At 38.1% G+C, this 20,150-nt stretch overlaps 1 protein-coding gene across 3 annotated transcripts; it reads right to left on the bottom strand.

The window, feature by feature from the left end:
- Nucleotides 1-469: 469 nt before the first annotated feature.
- Nucleotides 470-19,889, bottom strand: ZSCAN32 (zinc finger and SCAN domain containing 32). 3 transcript variants are annotated; one of them, XM_074196882.1, is made up of 8 exons: nt 19,802-19,888; nt 10,500-10,636; nt 10,155-10,335; nt 8,360-8,537; nt 6,979-7,070; nt 6,495-6,618; nt 5,844-6,053; nt 474-2,929 (listed from the first exon to the last, which is right to left on the bottom strand). In XM_074196882.1, the coding sequence occupies exons 3-8, from the start codon at nt 10,290-10,292 to the stop codon at nt 2,046-2,048; spliced, it is 1,626 nt and encodes a 541-aa protein (XP_074052983.1). In that variant the 5' UTR covers nt 10,293-10,335; nt 10,500-10,636; nt 19,802-19,888; the 3' UTR covers nt 474-2,045. The 3 variants fall into 3 exon arrangements, with proteins under 3 accessions (XP_074052981.1, XP_074052980.1, XP_074052983.1); XM_074196880.1 differs by having other exon boundaries at nt 470-2,929; nt 5,844-5,993; nt 10,155-10,636; nt 19,802-19,889; XM_074196879.1 differs by having other exon boundaries at nt 472-2,929; nt 10,155-10,636; nt 19,802-19,889.
- Between the last annotated feature and the right edge of the window lie 261 nt (nt 19,890-20,150).

Raw genomic sequence — 20,150 nt, 5'->3', positions numbered from 1 at the left:
GGTACTTAATACTTATTTCCTTCCCCTACAATAAACTGAGACATATTATTGGTATTTTAAGAAAGGGATCAACAGGGGGCAGGTAGGTGGCATAGTGGATAAAGCACCAGCCCTGGAGTCAGGAGTCCCTGGGTTCAAATCCAGTCTCAGACACTTAATTACCTAGCTGTGTGGCCTTGGGCAAGCCACCTAAAAAAAAAATGAACAAAGGGAATATTTGATCCTGCCCTCTGCTTTTGCAAGCCTTTAAAATCTTTAGTTTTTCATTTTTCTTTAATTGTGCACAATTCTTCAAAAGGTTCCAAGCATAAAGTGATACTTGAAACATTACACATGGTTTAGACTAAGTATTCAGATTGCCACTGTAAAGTAACATAAAATGTACTTGCCTCCTTATTTCCCACCCCCAGAAAAATCAGTATCAAAAGATTCTGATTTTAATGCCAAATAGTCTTCTTCCCACTCCTTATTTTAGGAAAATCTGTCCCCATTGTTATTTAATTTTTTAATTGTCTATTTGTTCAATTGAAAAAATCCACCTTCTCATCCTAATTCCTCTCCACCACTACCCCAAAGAACTAAAGAAAAACCAAACCCTGAAACAAATATGTATACACAATCAAAAAAAAGTCCACATAGGCTGTGTCCAAATATTTGTTTTATCCTGCTCTCTGAAGTCCTTCACCTTGCTATCAGGAGGAGGGGAATATTTTATCATTAATCCTCTGTAATTTTGGTTGCACATAAAATTGTGATTGTCTTTACTGGTTCTGTTCACTTAGCACCAGAATGTACAGGTCTTCTCAGATTTCTCTAAAACCATCCCTTTCATCATGTCCTTTTATTTCCATAACTTGATTTCCCATTTACTCACTGACACCAACTTTGGCTTATTTCACTTGAACATTCTACCTTACATGATCCATTGTGTAGGTTTGACAATATGAGAAGCCTGCTCTGTGCATCCTGTATTGATTCCTTTATCAGTATTAATATGTTAAGAGATTTTAACAACAAAAACAAAATACAAAAGAAGTTGGGGGGAGACTTTTATTATCATCAGAAACTGTAATGTTTACAAACTAGTACAAACATTTCTTGAAGAAAAGGCAAGCCAATTTCTAATAGCCACGTTCTTAAATTACAGGCTAGAATTGGGACAAAATAAGAGATCACTACATTTATTTCATTTCATTTTTAAAAAGGCAAATCCAAATATTACATATGTTCTAAGACCAAGTCATTCTACATTGGTTTGACCCTGCTCCACCTCACTTTATTGGTATTATTTTACTATTCTTTCTTTGCAATTGTGAACATCTCCCTTTTTACTTAAAAGATCACAGTGCCAAAGATCTTCAGGGACCTAAAACTGAATTACTGGTTATCTATGGCTTAATTCTGAATGCATATTCACATCAAGAGGAGGAAATATGCTACAGTATTAACTACCCCTACCTAAAGGATATGTGGTCCCACATATCCTAGCCTTGGAGTCAGGAGGGTCTGGGTTCAAGTCCTATCTCTGACCCAGACAGTTGGGTTACCAAGGCTAAGTCACAACCTTTTAGTGCCCTAAGCAATTTCTGACTTTAAGTTAAATGTAACTTACTTATCATCTCTATTAGAGGAAGGAGCTTCCACATTAGGGGTTTCATACACTGATGGAATCACAGTTCTAAATCTAAAACAAAAAACCCGCCAAGAGTAGACCTGAACACTTTTCACCTCCCCTGGTTTGTCTGCATACTTTTAAGTGCTAGTGGGATTACAGAAAGACAGGACTACTCCAAGGCTAAATTCATGGATCTGAATTCTTTGCCTTTCTGAGAGTGAAACTATGTAACAATAGGGTAGATTTAGTCAGAGCTGAAAAATCTGATCTAGGTTTCCTTGATTCTACTCCTCAACTCTACAAAGCCAATAAGAGATAGTTCCTAGAATATGGATCAGCCTCAGAGTGTTAAGAAAACCTTAACAAGCACCAGTTAGCCAGTTGTGATTTAAAGAGTTCTCTATCATTCTTTTCTCCTAGCATCAAATATTTAAGATATGTTTCTCTCAAGTATATTAAGCCTTGACTGGATCAGAAACTTCTCTCTCATATGAACTCCCTGGTGTCTAGTAAGGGCAGAGCTCTTACTGAAGCTTTTCCCACACTGAGGACATCCATAGGGCTTCTCACCAGTGTGTGTTCTCTGATGGGCATTGAAGTGGGAACTATTGTTGAAACTTTTCCCACACTCCCTACATCTATATGGACTCTCCCCAGTGTGAGCTCGCCGATGAGCACTAAACTGGGAGCTGTTGTTGAACCTTTTCCCACACTCATTACACTGATATGGCTTTTCTCCTGTGTGGGTTCTGTGGTGAACAATGAGGCTTGAGCTCTGATTGAAGCTTTTCCCACACTCTCGACACTTGTAGGGCCTCTCTCCGGTATGGGTCCTCAGGTGGGCAGTGAGGTTGGAACGCTCACTGAAACTTTTCCCACATTCATTGCATTTGTGGGGTTTCTCACCTGTATGGATTCTCTGATGCCTAACAAGATATGAACCACGACTAAAACTTTTCCCACACTCATGACATTTTGTAGTCTTTTCTAATTCAGGGGTTAACTTGTGGGAATTTTGAGAGAAGCTATTTCCATATGCAAATTGTTTATAATGTTTTTCTCCAACACAGAGTTTCGGTTGATCTAGTTTTTTCATTAAATCTCTCTGCGGGAAAGCTGGTTTCCCTTGTCTCTCTCGTGGAAAATTTATAAGTTGTTTTCTTAACTTGTTCACAGTTTCACAGGCTTCTTTCAGAACAGGATATTGGAAAATTTGTCGATTAAATCTCTCTGGTATTGTTCTGCTCAGCTGCCCTTCTTCTGAATGTTCCCATTTTATATCCTCCTTTTTAATCTTGTTCTTGATTTCTAAATCTGAAAGAACAGAAATTAATTGATAGTGCTAGAAAGAAAGGAAACCATAAGAAAATAGTTATCACCAAATTAGTAGTGGAAGAAAATTCAGAAGAGCAATCTGCATGAGCATTAATAAAAATTGAATGTTTTGCTTCCCCACTTTAGATCTGTTTAGATACATTAAAAACCTGAAATTCCCAGTTCTTTTTAGTGACCTCAACCTGTGCTTATGGAAAAATGACCACTACCAGCACTAATTTTTTTCTTATATCTATTGGTAGATACTCACAAGCAAATGATTTCAGATAAAACCAAACCAAGGAGGAGATAATCCTTCCATATCAGGTTATTAGGCTGCATTGAGGTATTTGCTCAAATGTTCACCAAAGTGCAGAAAAATAAGGCTAGAGCCTCCTCTAGAATAGCCAAATCTCTGAAAATAGAGGGTTCCTCAGCCTGGGTCCCGAGATAGCAAACCTTTCCTATTGTGTAATGTAGGGAAAAACAACCATTAGCCTAGGACCAGGAGAAAAACCTCAGTGCTACTTTGGAGGTTTCTTATGCCATGGCAATCAGAAAAAAAATCAAATTTTTTGGATCTAACACCCACAGAAATCCAAAACCCGCATTCATAAAGGTGAGTAACAAAACTTGTCAAAAGGAAACATTGAAATGGCCAGCAAGGACACTCCTAGAATCACTCTCAAATTTGGAATGAACTTCAAGGTATTTAGTCCAAATTGATCTTTTCTATCATTCTGAATGAAAGAAATTCTTAACAGATTGATTTGTTAAGAGGTTTTGGTTCTCAATTTTCTGATTAGGCTTCTTAGAACCCATTTGATTACTGAATTATCTATTATATATACTTCCACAACTTCGATGGGTTTCAAGCCGCCAGAGGCCTGTTTTTCAGACTCAATATTCCTTCTACCTGGACCAGTGACAGATGTCACCTCTGTGAGAACTTCAGGAATAGGGTGACAGGGCAAAGAAAGGTCATTCTAATAAAGCTCCTTAAGAGTAGAGACTATCTTTGGTTTTGTATTTGAATACCCAGGGTTTAGTATAGTGTTTGATATGTGATAAAGGTTTAAGAGTTGTTTTTTAATTTATGAATTTATTCAGCAACAAGAAATATTGAGTTTCAAAGTAAAAGTGGAGAGGATAAATCAAAATAATACAAGTAGATTAATTCTGATGAACTCAGAAGCAGCCAAGCACAAGGTACATATGCCTGGCTATGGAATGTAGGGAGAAATTAAGCCTAACTTAATTCCTGTCTATACTTCCCATATTATCCTGTATATATATGAAATTCATGACTTAACAATTCAAAATACTCTTAAATCATGCTTATTCTGACACATTAGAAGCTGGAGTTTAGCCATTCTTTATGTATATCCCTGCATTTCTAGAATTTATTTAGGAGACTTAAAATCTAGGGTTCTCCAAAAATATCTAATCTGATCCCAGTCTACTTTTGATGGTCTAAGGGCAAGACTATCCTCCACTTCTTTCTCCAATCCCTTTCTCAAGCCTAGAGTTCTATGCTGCTTGAAGGGGGATGAAATTGACCACATGTCCAGGTTTGGAGTATGTTAAAGCCTTGATAATGCCATTAAAAAAAAAACACAAACCTATGTTACACCTTTAGGGAAACACCAAAATCACACCACAATTCATACTAATACCAATTTGTTCAAAAACACAGAAACACACTTTAATATCTTCAATGCAAATAGAAAGTAAAGGTACATGGAGAGCCTAGGAAGGTGCAGGAAAGGAAGCAATGCTATGACCAGGAAAAACAATATGAGCAGATCTGGCCCAAACCAAAAATTCAATCCTAAACTGAATTTATGCAATGATACTTTTCCAGGTATCAGAAGCATTGTGGTGTAGTGGCCAGATTTGAAATAAGAAAATTTAGGTTCAAGGTCTGCCTTGACACAATCAAGTTATGTGACCTGGGTAAGACACACAAATCTTCAGTGCCTCAGGAATTCTCCAAGTCTGGAAATTACAGACAAGTGCCATTTTGCATTTGTGAGGGGAATTTCCAAACTAGGAATTCCCCAAAACAGATAAAATCAGTCCAGAGGGAAAAAAAATAACCCCTATTCTAGGAAATGTAACATTTAGGTACAATATTTCATCTTGAGGAAATCTGTACATTACAGGGAATTAATTTCTTTACATTCATATATCCTAGATAAACAGAAAATCTTTTTTTTTCCACCTGTGAGCTGAAAATATGGGAAATTTTAAGATCATTTTAAATCCAAATCTTCCACTAAAGTCTTTCTCTTAAGCCTCATTGTGACATTGAATTATTGAAGTCTCTGCTAGTGGAATTAAAGCTCTGACTGCCTCTCCCAAGATAAAAAGATTTCAAATACTTGTTAAAAGGAATGCTGTATTGTAGTAGTGGGAGTGGTAGATAGTGGGAAAAGAAAGTTTGCAGGAATTCATTTGGAATTGATAGTGATATTTTTCAAAGAAAAGGGCATCAATTTTTTAACAATATAATTAATAAAAAAGGGTTTTAATTAAATTTCAGCAAGAAACTGTAATCTAAGGATCAGCCTAAATTCAGAGAGTTGGCCAGAGCAACTCAATCCAAAGAAAGTATGGAAGGGATACAATCTGTATCAATGAAGGTCTTGTTCACTGAAAACACACCACTTCATGGTGTTAGTCTGGGACTTTACCACATTCAATTAAATCCCAGCATCACATCCAAGATGACAAAGGGAACACAACTATACAATTTTTGTAATGGGGGAAAAAAAGGAAGGCTCTTTTATCACAGTCAATTAGTGTCCTATATTCCTTGGTCATTCTGCTGAAGGGAATACAGTTTGATTTAAACCTGGGATTCACAGAGAAATAAAAGAAAAGTTTTCCCCCTCCAAACTACAGAACACACCTGTGATTTTCCCATCCTCTAAGTCCTGTCGTTGCTTCTGGTTTCCCCAGTTTTTTTCTTCCCTTTTTGCTTGCTTCTCATCAGTTTGTACTCGGTTCTCATTGGTATGGGAACTACTTAGGATTTCGGTCTCCTTGGAATCCTGAAGACCTGGAAAACATATGTTTTTTCCATGTTCCACCCCGGAGATCAGAAGAGGTTTGGGAAGTCCTAAATAATGAAAAGCAGAAAGGGAAAAATCATGGTTTACACTGACCACAAAGAATCCCCAAATTCAGGTAAATGCTAGTATCTCTCAGAGAAAAGGGAATCTGAAGAAAAATTTCTTGGGGGGGGGCATTTGAGTCAATTGAGATATGATGCATAGATGGCAAAACATGAGGATTTAGGCACTGCAAAAGAGTGGTCAATTTGGGTCACCTTCTAAATCAGATCAATCTGTTAGAAGTAATCTTTCCCATGGCAGATGGAACACTGAAAGAAGTCCATGATTCTATCCCTCCAAAAGTTCATAAAAATAGGGTAGAAATTACCCCAAGAGGGGAAGAGTTTCTCTATCACAAGAGACAATGAAACTTATGTCTCTCTGGGGTTTTGGAAACTGAGTTAGTAAATAAATTGACTAAGTCTTCAGGGGAAATGAATCCTTACCCACTGAATCCACATTTCTGTAATTCTCCTGCATGATACCCCTGTAGAGGACCCTCTGAGCAGAATTCAAACACTTCCACTCTTCCTGGGAGGACATGGTCACATCCTCACATGTGACTGGTTCCTGTAACAACACCGGTACCTGCTGCTACCGAGAAAATAGCATCGCTCTATCCTAGGTTGAGGGGCAGAGACAGGAGCACAATGATCAGATCAGGACACAAGAAGAGAGCTGAGGTGAGGAGCCTCTGTAGTTAAAGTGAGGTATGGGTGGGGTGGAAAAAGGGGGCAAAACAAGAGATTATATACTCAAATAATATGAGGGGGATGTCTGCAAGAAGTCAAATATGCTTTATAAAAATCTGTCTGATTTGCTTGGGAAGTAAAGGGCTTTGAGAACAAAAAGAAATGAATTCTAGACTATGAAAAAAATTCTAGGATGAAATCTTGTGATCTCAAAAGAAATCAAGGAACTACAGCTCACCTGAAACCCAGTTGTAAGGATTACAGCTTCCACCTCCTGATTTCTCTTCCTTCTGTCTTGGGGAAAGGCAGAAACCTTGGGAGTAAACCTGGCTAAAGGAGGAAAAAGGAGTCATTAGAGGGATGGATGTTGATAAACTTCTGACTTTCTCTAAGATCATCTCTGAACCAATTTATTAACTCACTAGGATTCTCCCACATGCCTTTATCCCTTCCGATAGAACCTTTTTAGATCTCATTACTCTTTATCCTCTGAAATCAAAGAATCAGTGCCCTCTTTCAAACTCCTCCAGGAATCTTGAACTTGTAGTTAATCATCAGTATTATTAGCTTGAGGGGAATAGTATAGGAATCTTTGTAACCATGAGCTTTTTAGTAATCTGGTTTAGAATTTGGGGAATAAAGCACAGTAATCTCTATCTGATAATACTATTACCTGACTATAAATTCCATGAGGGCAGGAAATGTCTTATTTAAACTTTCTCTCTCCCATGCCTAAGATGAGGTGTGGTTGTATATTCTGCATACAACAGCCAATTGACAAATGTTTGTGAAATCGAACTGAATCCCAATTCAGCAGCTGTCCTTGCCAAAAGCTGGTGCCAAGGACCATTGCCTCTGACTCACAGAGATTAAAAAATAAATGAACAAACAAATAACTAAATATTCCTAGGGTGGGGGTGGGGAGATAAGAGGGGGACAGAGGTAAAACAAAATAGGAGGGAAATTTTGCTTTGCTTTTAAAAACCAATAACAAAAAAATGAAATAAAGAAATCAGTCACGTTAACTTTATTCTTAGATCTACGCAAAGTTTGCCATTTCAGAAACTATCTAGTTTTATATATATATATATATATATATATATATATACACATATACATATATATATGTATGTATATATGTCCAGAATGTAGTCTTTCAAAAATGATCTGATTTTTAAAAAGCTCAACAGCCACTAATAGCAATTTTTCAGATAAATCAAAAAGAGGTCAAAATGCAATTTCCAAGAAGACTGAAAAATTTGTTTCAGTTAATCAGCCTTATTGAAAAAGAAATTTCTACCTATGAGTTTTGATCATTATATTTATAATATAGATAACAGCACTGAAAAAAAACCCTCTAAGTAAAGACAAAAAAAATGAAAAATCATTGTGGAAGAAAGGACACTGGAGGTGAAGAAAAAAGGCTTAAGTGAATTAAGGCATAAAGTACTTCTTGACTGTAATTTATTATATTAATTAAACTATTCTGAAAATCTCTTTCCTAAGGATTTTTAAAATTGGAACCTCTCCATATGAAGTACTTTATCTGGCCCCCAGGAGATGTTCTAGAGAGCCTCAGGTGTTTCTTCCCATCCACCCAATTAATCACTGCTTCTTACTTGTCTCTGGTCTTAGTTGAGACTCCTGTTCATAGTCTGACTGTTCCTGTGATCCCTGATGAGGGCTCCATGATGTATCCTTTGAGGGATCTTCTTCCTGCTGGTTCTCCTCTTGCTTTACCTGGTAGCTGATGGATTCCTGTTTTATTCCCATAGGCACTATCTTCTTGACTGCAAACTGGGAACAGCCCCATATATAGTTACTAGATAGACTAAAATTGGATATAATTCCAGGAAAAGCTGAATCTAAAACCCCCAAGAGAGGTATAAAAACTAAGTGTACCAGAAAGCTAAAATAGTATTCCTTGAACTAATGTGTTTCCACTCTTGCAGGAAGTTTACAGAAGTCAAAGGTTGATTCCTTTTGAAATGATAGTCTTTTCTATTTTGGGAAGCATCTGATGCACTGAGCAAGAGCACTGTCCTAAAAGAATTGAGATAGTCTCCTGATGCAGCCTTCATTACACTATGCTGAGGATCCACAGAATCCTAGAGCTGATCCAATCTGGATGTGGATAGAAATCACTCCAGTGTATCACCAGCTTCTGCTGAAAACCTCTACCAAGGGTGAATTCATTGTTTCCCAGGGCAACTTGTTAGCCTTCCCCACTTCCCCAAAGAATAACACACAACCTCATGCATATTTCACCTTTATCTCAATTTTTCTTCTTCCACCAATCTAAACATACCCTGATGACACAATAAATTTAAATTCTTTTGTCACCCTTCATGAGATGTCAGCCATATTAATGTTAACATTACCTACCTCTGCCCATGCTAAAATAATTGTACCATCCTACTCTCTTCCACTAATCTTCATTCTTTAGACTGCAGATCCTTATTCAAGTCTTAGCCCTTCCCATCAAAGCTTGCAGCCATACCTATCAATTCAGTACCCTTATCTTGAGCCAGGGAAGACAATCCTCTCTTCACTCAAGAGGAGCAACTCAAGTTGGAATCCTGACCCTGGCACTTTATGAATTGTGTGATCCCTTGGGAAGTTCACTTTAACCAGTGTAGGTCTCTGCTTTCTCATCTGCAGAATGAAGGGATTCATGGTCCTAAAGAAGCTAGAGGGCTCATCTTGGTAGTTTCTTCTATGTGATTTTTCTGTCATGCCCAGAAAGTTATCAGCTTCTTGACAAAGACAGCATCTTCTTTTTTTGGTCTTTTTTCTTTTTTAATTTATTTAAGGCAATGGAGTTAAGTGACTTGCCCAAGGTCACAAAGTGAGACAATTACTACGTGTCTGATCTCAAATTTGAACTCAGGTTCTCCTGACTCCAGGGCTGGTGCTCTGGTCATCTCTGAACCAATTTATTAACTCACCTAGCTGCCCTACTTTGTCACTTTCTTAAGTTGAGCACAATGCCTTGCACAAAGCAAGATCTTAATAACATATCATGAATGAATTACCCACTGATGTAATAGAAAAAGGGAGATTTTTTTCCCCCTTTAGTTTGTTAGGGAAAGTACTGAACTTGTTATTAGAAACCCATGATTATAATTACACATTTGCTAATGACATGACTTTGAACAAGTCACTCCTATAAACCCCAGCTTTTACATCTGCAAAATGGGTATAACAATGCTTACAAATCCCCAGAGAGTTAGAAAGTACTTTATAAATGTAAGTTGCTAGCAATAATAGTAGTATTGATAATAGTAGTAGTAGTATCACATAAGATAGGTTAAAAAAAAAATCTTAGAAAGGTATTAGGGATCCTTTGTCTCTTGTGCCAGATGATACTAGGCCTTCTTTTGTATATTCTTATCATGTATTTCTCTTTCTCACCTGTTCTGGTCTCTCAGTCTCTTTTTGCAAATCCTCAACGAGTGCCACAGCCTCTTCACCATTTTCTGGATGATGTTCCCTCACCTGGACCTGGATCTCCCCAGGCAGGATGGTCAGGAACTGCTCTAGCACCAGCATTTCCAAGATTTGTTCTTTTGAGTTTGTCTTGGGCCTCAGCCACCTACAACAAAGTTCCCAGAGCTTACTAAAAGCTTCATGAGGTCCAGCTACCTCTTGGTAGCAGAACTGCCGGAAGTGCTGACGGAAGGTTTCTGAGGAAGCAGTTCCTTCCACCTGAAGAGCAGTTTTCTGACCCCAGGTAGAGTTCTTCTGGGGAGCATGTACCTGGTGGCCCAGGGCCGCAGCCATCATTCACCTCAGAGGATGACGTCACTACAGATGGTCCTTAGTTCTCTATCATGTCACTATGTTGCCAACACTATGCACTGGAAACCAGGGTGAGCAGCTTCTCTCTGGGCTCCCTGGAGACAAAAGAGTGTCAGGGACAAGTACAAGAACATGCCATTCTCAGTCTACCCTGAGGCCCAAAGTACCAACAGGGAGCAGGAACCACAACCCAAGTTCCTAGAGGGATACCCAAGAAATAAGGACCTATTAGAGATGCAACAGAAGGTATAAGGAAACTGTGGAAAGATTCCCTTTCATCCTGTCTTTTCAGTGGACCTTTGTTCTTCATCTCAGACCTCTTTCTTGAAACACTAAAAACAGGAAAAATCCCTTATTTTCCTTACAGCCAATAAAGAGATGAATTCCTATGACTTCAACACCTTTCTCCTGCTGCCTACAGAGCAACTTCACCCATCCAAAATGGGATCTGAGCCCCGGAGTCAGGAGGACCTGAGTTCAAATCTGGCCTCAGACACTTAATAATTACCTAGCTGTGTGACCTTGGGCAAGTCACTTAACCCCACTGCCTTGCAAGAACCAAAAAAATAAAATAAAATGGGATCTGTCTGGCTATGCCTCATACAAAGATGGTTCCTTTCCCCTTCCACCTTCAGGTTCCCAGTATGCTTGAGGGCTTTGTTCTTTTTTCTATTCTATTCATGCCTCCTGGGTCCATTTTACCAAACTGCCACCATCTCCAGAGGAAGGGACTGTTTGCTGCTTTTAGAAATGACCCCACACAAATGCAGTGTTGGTGAAGCTGAAGTGTATGTATGTGTATGTATGTATGTATGTATATATATATATATATATATATATATATATATATATATATATACATACACACACTATTATACTATTACTAGGTAAATGAAAGAAGGAAAGGATCCATATGTACAAAAATATTTATAACAGCATTTTTTTCTCATCAATTATGGGGATGGCCAAACAACTGCATCACTGGAAGAAGGATAGAATCTGAACCTGTGATTTCACTCCTTCCACCAATGCAGGCTGAAATCTTGGCAACTTATGGTCTTAGTTGCCTAGTGCTGAGTATGGTCCTAACCAGACAAGTGTAATTGGGAGATATTTAACAAAATAGATAAAAAATAAAATAAAACAAAACAATAAAAGGTGATAAAAGAGATGTTGGTCAATTGTTCCCCAATTGACAAATGGTCAAAGGATATGCAAAGGCAATTTACAGATGAGGAAATCAAAGTGATCCATAGTCATATGAAAAATTGCTCTAAATCATTATTTATTAGAGAAATACAAATTAAAACATCTCTGAGGTACCACCTCACACCTCTCAGACTGGCCAATATGACCAGAAAGGACAATGATCAATGTTGGAAGGGATGTGGGAAATCTGGGACACACTGTTGGTGGAGCTGTGAATTCATCCAACCCTTCTGGAGAGAAATTTGGAACTGCACCTGAAGGGCAACAAAAATGAGCATACCCTTTGATCCAGCAATACCACTACTGGGTCTATACCCCGAAGAGATGATGAAAAAGGATAAAAAACATCACTTGTACAAAAAATATTCATTGCAGCCCTGTTTGTGGTGGCAAAGAATTGGAAATCAAGTAAATGTCATTCAGTTGGGGAATGGCTCAGCAAACTGTGGTATATGTATGTCATGGAACACTATTGTTCTATAGAAATCAGGAGGGATGGGAATTCAGGGAAGCCTGGAGGGATTTGCATGAGCTGATGCTGAGTGAGATGAGCAGAACCAGAAAAACACTGTACACCCTAACAGCAACATGGGGGCGATGATCAACCTTGATGAACTCGCTCATTCCATCAGTGCATCAATCAGGGACAATTTGGGGCGATCTGTGATGGAGAATGCCATCTGTATCCAGAGAAAGAACTGTGGAATTTGAACAAAGACCAAGGACTATTACCTTTAATTTAGAAAAAAAAACTGATATCTTATTATGTAATCTTGCTATCTCTTATACTTTATTTTTCTTCCTTACGGATATGATTTCTCTCTCATCACATTCAATTGGGATCAATGCCTACCATAGAAACAATGTAAAGACTAGCAAATTGACTTCTGTGGGGGGGTGGGAAGCAAGATTAGGGGAAAAACTGTAAAACTCAAAATAAATAAAATCTTTAAAACAGAAAAAAAAAAGATGTTGGTTTGTGGTTATCTAAAGCAATATTTGACTTGAAGGGTTTCTACTTGCATTTGACACCATTTGCATTGAGAGTTTAAGGGACATGCCCAGCTGTAAGCAGAATCAATGTACATCAGAGGCAGGACTTAAACCCTTGCCTTTTTGGCTTCAAGGGCAGTTTCTATCCCCACCACACCATGATGACTCTACAAATGAATGTCTTTTACAATAAAAACTGGCAAAAGGAATGAATTCAGATGATCTAGAAACAGTTGTAAGAAATGAAACTGAATGAAGCATATAGAACTAGGAGAACAATATACTGGCTGACACTAGAAAAACAACTCTTAAAAACTGAAGAACTTTGATCAATGCAATGAATAATCATGACTCTAGAAGCATCAGAGATTCCCACCTTTTGGGAGACAGATGAGAGACAAATGACACAGAATGCAACATGTATTTTCAGATAATATATAGATTTGTTTTGCTTGACTATACTCATTTTTTACAAGAGAGGGCTTTTATTCTATTACTCCCCATTAAGAGGAGAAGAGAGATAGACATAGGAAAGAACGGGAGAGTAATGATAGTAATATTAAAAAAAAGTTCTATTGAAATAGTTTTAAAAACACAAGAGAGAGCAAAAAGAAGTTCACAAGGCATAGACAATGCCAGGAAGTGGTATTATTACTCAATTAAATTGATAGGGAAGAAAGAGAGCTATACATAATAGATATAGCAGTTTCTTTTTTATTCTTATTTGTATATATGGAAAAGTTCATTTTGTTGATGTTTGTCATAAATAATGATTATATTATAATAATAAAAGGGGATGAAAGTGAAGAAATGGCTTTATACTATTCCTTCTTTCAGTACGGATGATTGCTTCTGTCTATCTTGTCAGTATGCTTTATGGGCTTTTCCTACCTAATGTTGCACAGATTGATATAATTTCACAAAAATATTAATACAGCATAACCAAAAGGTCATTACAAAATCCCTGCCATTATCTTATTTGGCTGATCATTCATTTATTACATTTTTCTTATGAAATTAAATGACCCCATAACATTGTTTTTCTTATGCTATTCTTTCAGATAACAAACAAACAACATTAGGAGCCAGATGCTTGTGACACCTCAGCTGAACATTAACTTGTATTCATTCATTATCTTATTTCCAAAGAATATTCACTTATATTATAAACATGTCACTTTACAACATTACATGGGGGTAAACAGGGCTATAGAAATCAAAGTCGCAATTATTACACATTAGTATCATCATTTTTACAAATGGGGAAATGGTTATAAAACAGTCCAAAGCCTCCAACTGACAACTGTAGAGTAAAGGTAGTAAGTACCTAAATAAAGGTAGGGACAAGGATTTCACTGGCATAAGGAACTCACAGGAGAGGAAACTCCCTCTACCAGTATACAACTTGTTTTAGAAAGTTTGCTAAAACACTGAGAGGTTAAGTGATTTGCCAGAGTCACAAGGCCAGGATGTGATAGAGGAAACTTGATGCCAGGCCTTCAGCCCTCAAATTTGGCTCTCTATTCATTATATTACCTTAACTCTAAAGAACATTCGAAAAGGGAAAAAAAATATTTTTTTCCTGTCACACCTACAAAAAATAGGGAAGCCTTGTAGTATTTTGTGAGCAAATTTCATATATGACTTCAGATTTCCTCCATCCCACTGTTTTTTTACTGGACTCATAGTGCTAATAGAAGAAAGTAATTTTTAACTAAGTAAAACTGTACTTATTTAATTCACTTAAAATGGAGCTGTTGAACATTTCCTATTGTGTTTTTTTCTGTGGAACATCCCTTCTCAGTATTCAACAGCAGTCAGTCAATGTGCTTAGACTCCATTTGCCTTATTATCTCTTCTTTTCTGGAGAATTAAAATTTTATTTTTAAATCATATTGTGTTCTTGGCTTCTGTTTTGAACTTATTCCCTTCTCCTCTCCATGCCCTTCCAGCCCATTCAGCTATCCTCTTATTAAAGAATGTTTTTGGGGGGCAGCTAGGTGGCGCAGTGGATAAAGCACCGGCCCTGGAGTACCTGGGTTCAAATCCGGTCTCAGACACTTAGTAATTACCTAGCCGTGTGGCCCTGGGCAAGCCACCTAACCCCACTGCCTTGCAAAAACCTAAAAAAAACCAAACCTTTTTAAAAGAGAGAAGGAAAAGCAGTTCAACAAAACTAACCAATACATTGATCATATTGAACAGGATACGCAATATTTCAAAGCCATAGAACTCCACCTCTGCAGTAAAGAAAGTTCATCTTCTCAGCAACATCCTCGTCAAAGAAAAAATACTGCAAGCATTCAAAAAGAAAGAAGTCAAGTGCCAAAGGTCTAGAGTCAGAATCACATACTATTTAACAGTCATCACTATAAAAGAGCAAAGAATTTGCAATATGGTATTCTAGAAGGTTAAAGTTATAGTCTTAAAGACAAAATAATAACCAACAAAACCAAGTATAATCCTATAGAAGTAAAAAACAGACCTTTAATGAAACAGGACTTCCAAGCATTGCTAATGAAAAATATCAGAGTTGCTTAGAAACTCTGAAGTTCAAACGTAAAAGTTAAGAAACATAAAACTGTAAATATGAACAATGATAACTGAATAAACAAGGATACACTGCTTATATTTTAGTATAAGATGATACATAAGACCTTGCTAAGCTCAAGAGTAATCCTTATGTCTTAATAAATTTAAAAGAAAATTGGAAAGAGAAGGGAAGAAGAATGGAGGGGATGAAGCAGAAAGGAAGGAACACTGGGAGATTTTTCTCACAAAATTAGGGTATATAAGTAGAAATTTATACAAATAAAGTGGAGGGGATGGAGGGAACATCTGATACTTCAACCTCATTTTCATCTGAATGGTTAAAAGAAGGAAGACTATACACATAACACAGAGTTGGGTACAGAAATAAATTCTGTTTAATAGGGAAATAGGAGGAAAAAGGGAAAATGGGAGAGGGGAAAATGAAAGGAAGGGTAAATAAAGGGAAGAATTAGGCTTATGCAAAAGAAACTGGAAAGATGTACAAAAATATTTATAGCTCTTTTGAGGTGGCAAAGAATGGAGTAAGCTAGAATAAATTGGAGAAGAAATGAACAGGTAATGACATAGAAATGTGATGGAATACTATTATTGTGTTATAAGAAATGATGATGTGGATAATTTCAGAAAAACCTGTAAAGTCTTGTATGATCTAATAGCAAGTAAAGTAAATAGAACCAGGAAATATCATACAAAGATGGCAATATATCAAGGGCAAGCAACTTTTAAAGAATCAGAAATTTTTATCAATGTAATGACCAATGACAATTTCGTATGATTAATGGTGAAGAATGTTACCCATTCCCTGTAGCAAAGTGAAAGTCTCAGAGTGCAAAAAAGAGACATTTTTTTTTATAGGGCCAATAACTATGCATACTTGTGACGGTTTTTTTTTTAGTTCTCAAGTTTGGGGGAAGGAGAAGGCTGAGATGGTAAGGTTAAAAAGGCAGGTTTTTGTTGTCTAATCTATACATACATACATAAATACATATATATATATATATAAAATTTTTTAAAATAAACAATAATGTCTATCAAATGATTTCCCAGCACACAGAAAAGCCTAACTACATATTGAATTTTGATACAAGACTAAACAAGCATGAACACATGCTGGCTTACACAGAATGCAGTCATGATTCAGGCAAGAACAACTAAGTCAAACTTCATTATCTCCTGATAGTACATAATTAATTGGAAATTAATGTAATGATACTGGTGAAAGAAAATCCATTTGCTTTTAAATTCTGCAACAAAAAAATACATATAAAAAACCCAAGAAATACCCATTTAACCAAATGTGTATTGAATAGCATATTTATCCAATATACTAACTACCTAAAAATCACATAAGTAGTATTCAGGAAGTCTAATAAGAAAGTAAAACAATTAAACCATTTGTTAAAACAGCTTTTAAGACCAAAAATTTTTTAAATCTAAATAATAAATTTTAATCATTTATTTAAATAAAATAATGATGCCAAGAAAAATTTAACAATTAGAATTATAAGACCAAAATTTCTTAATCCTAAATTTGTGACACCTCAAGAATATTTCTTGAATATTTCTTGAAACTTAGAAATTTTATCTTCATTTAATTTAGATTGGGAAGAGAAATTAAACAAACAAGTACCTGGGTGATCAAAAGAGAGAGTATAAAGATTCCTTTATAGGTATCTCATTGCAACTCTTTTTCTTGTATAGTCCCTACATATATCTCATGAACATACCTTGCCACCTATGGAATCAATCAGTGGTTGGAGAGTCTCTATTTGGGTAAGATTTTATTGAGCTTTTAACATATTTATTAATAACTAATGAAGAAATAAGTTCCAGTTTTTCTCTTTCATTCAGGAAAATAGATTTGAGATTCAGTTAGACTAAAAAGGTTTTAGGGTGATGCTTCTTAAGTTCTTGCACAGTCAAAGTAAAATAGATCCATGGTCTCTAAGTGGTATAAGTAAATCTGAGTGCCTTCCTTTCTAGAATCATAGAAAGTCCCAATGGCTGCTCCTGAGGCAGGAAGGGATCCCTGACTGAAGGAACTAAAATGTTGGAGAGAAGATCCAGTAACATCAGATAACATGGTTATTGTGGTCAATCATATTCTAAACCAATAACTTAAAATAAATAAAGTTTCTTAAAGGCAAGAATTATTTAATTTTTGTCTTTGTATTCCCAGTATCTAGCAGAGCCTGACACATTCTTGTTTAGAATGGGCCTTTGATTTCATTACTAAATGGAAGTCTTTATAAGGAAATTCCCTCTATCAATGCAGGTCAGAACCAGCTCCACAATTTATGATCTTAAGAGAGTTATCAAAGCCATGGGCTTGCCAGGCCAAATAAGAATATTTCAAATAAGTCAAATAAGAAGCTGGCAAATGTTTTCAATTTAATTCAATATTTATTAAGTACCTAGTATAAGACATAAGACATGTTAACCACATTTAAAATACAGATTTTTTAAAAAGTGAGAGAATATGATCAATGCAAAGGAAAGGTCCAGGAAAAGTCCCAAGTTAAATTTCAGGCCTATGTTTAGTCATATGAAAAATGTTCCAAATCATTCACAATTAATGAAATGTAAATTAAAGCAATCTAAGGTTCTACCTTACACCTATTAGACTGGCATAAAAAAGAAAGAAAATGACAGCTATTGGAGGGGTCCTGAGAAAAAAGATACATTGATATACTATTGGTAGAGCTGTGAAATAGTCCGATCATTCTGGAAATCTATTTGGAAAGATGACCCAAAAGAGATCAAACCATGCATATTATTTAATGCAGTGAAACCACTAACTAGATCCACATACCCCAAAAAGTCTAAATAAAAAGGAAAAAGGTCCTTTATGTACAAACATATTTCGAGCAGATCTATCATAGTAATAAAGAACTAGAAACTAAGGGCAAAGTGCTAAGAAAAATTTGAGAGAAAGAACAATCCCTTTCAACCGTGTAGGAAAGAAAGAAGCCTTAATAGAAGAGATAGATGAATCATTTAGAACTTGTGGAAAGATGGGATTTCAGAAAAAAAGACCAAGGAATGGAAGAATCTATGGTCATTTCAGGCACAGCACTAGCAAAGGTATGGAGAGACAGGAGAAGGCAGTCTGAAAAATATGGAATGGAAAAGAGTTCACTGTGACTGAAATGCAAGATAAAGAGAGGGGAGAAAAATAGGAGATAAAACTAGAATTGGGGGTGGCTAAGTGGTGCAGTGGATAGAGCACTGGCCCTGTAGTCAGGAGTACCTGAGTTCAAATCCGACCTCAGACACTTTATAATTAATTACCCAGCTGTGTGGCCTTGGCAAGCCACTGAACCCCATTTGCCTTGCAAAAAAAAAAAAAACTAAACTAAAAGAAAAGATAAAACTAGAATGGTGGGTTGAGGCTTAACTATAGAGGGTCTTGAAAGCCTGGATTGGAAGGTTTTATTTTAATACAGTAAACAGTAAGTGGGATTTTTGAGTAGAGGTGTGTATGACTGGAATGGTACATTAAGAATATCAATGGAGGGGCGGCTAGGTGGGCGCAGTGGATAAAGCACCGGCCCTGGAGTCAGGAGTACCTGGGTTCAAAGGGTCTCAGACACTTAATAATTACCTAGCTGTGTGGCCTTGGGCAAGCCACTTAACCCCATTTGCCTTACAAAAACCTAAAAAAAAAGAAGAAAAAAAAAAGAATATCAATGGGGGGCAGTTAGGTGGTGCAGTGGATAGAGCAGCAGCCATGGAGTCAGGAGGATCTGAAGTTCAAATCCGATCTCAAACACTTAATAATTACCTAGCTGTGTGGCCTTGGGAAAGTCACTTAACCCCATTGCATTGGGGAAAAAAAAAGAATATCAATAGGGCAAAAGAGTGAAGAGCAGGGACTGGAGGCCAGGGAGAAAGGAGGGGACAAACGTTAAGGATTCTGCAAACAGAGGATGCGGGTCTTGATAACTGAATGTGAGTCAAAGTTTACAATGAGGTTTTGAGCCTGTGTAAATAAGAAGATCATATTTTATTTAGAAAAAAAAAAAAGCTAAATTAAGGAGGGGACGGCAAAGAAGATGGCCCAGGCTCAGTGGCGGAGCACCGGCCCTGGAGTCGGCAAGGCCTGAGTTCAAATCCATCACGACGTTGCCTGCCTCGTCAAAAAATAAAAATTGAAAAAAGGCGATGATTCAGCCTTTGACCCTTCGAGGGCGCCCGTGGACATCCGGGAGTCTCCGGGGAGCGGGAAACTGAGCCCGGAGGGAGGATGGAGTCCCGGGGGGCGGCTGCCCGGCCCTGGGACCCCCCGGGGCACAGGAACGAGGACTTTGTGAGAGAGGGGGCAGAGAGTCGAGAAGGCGCCGGCGGCGGCGGGGGAGGGAGCCGCCTAACTCGGTCCTGGCCTTCGGGAATCGGGGGTCCCTCTCCCCCTGCCCCTCCCGCCCCCCACCTCCTCCAGGCCGCCCCGGGGGGGGGGGGGGAGAGACCTGGCCCCGGGCCCGGCTCGGGCGAGGCGGGGAACTCACCGGATCCCGGCGCTCCGGACTCCCCAAACTCCCTCCGCCACCCAACCGGAAGTTCCTGCCAGGCACAGTCCGGCCCGAGCGGAGAGACGAGCGGAGAGACTGCGCGTGCTCTGTAAGTCGGAACTACAACTCCCAGAAAGCCCCGCGGCTTCGGGCTGGTCCGGAAGGCTCCTCCCTGCCCGCTGGACCGCTAGCTGCTTGGGCAGGTGCGCTAGGGAGGAGAAGTGAGGCGGGGGACCCTCTGGCACCCGAAAACCGAAGAGCGGGCGGCGACTCCCGGGCCTCTGCCCTCGTCGGGGCCTGGCCTCGGGCCGCCCGGGGACCCGCCGCGGGAGGAGAGGAGACAGGC

Source organism: Macrotis lagotis, chromosome 8 (assembly GCF_037893015.1).
Source record: "Macrotis lagotis isolate mMagLag1 chromosome 8, bilby.v1.9.chrom.fasta, whole genome shotgun sequence".
Lineage (NCBI taxonomy): Eukaryota > Metazoa > Chordata > Mammalia > Peramelemorphia > Peramelidae > Macrotis > Macrotis lagotis.
The sequence above is the reverse complement of the archived record's forward strand: the minus strand, read 5'-3'. Positions and strand labels throughout refer to the sequence as shown.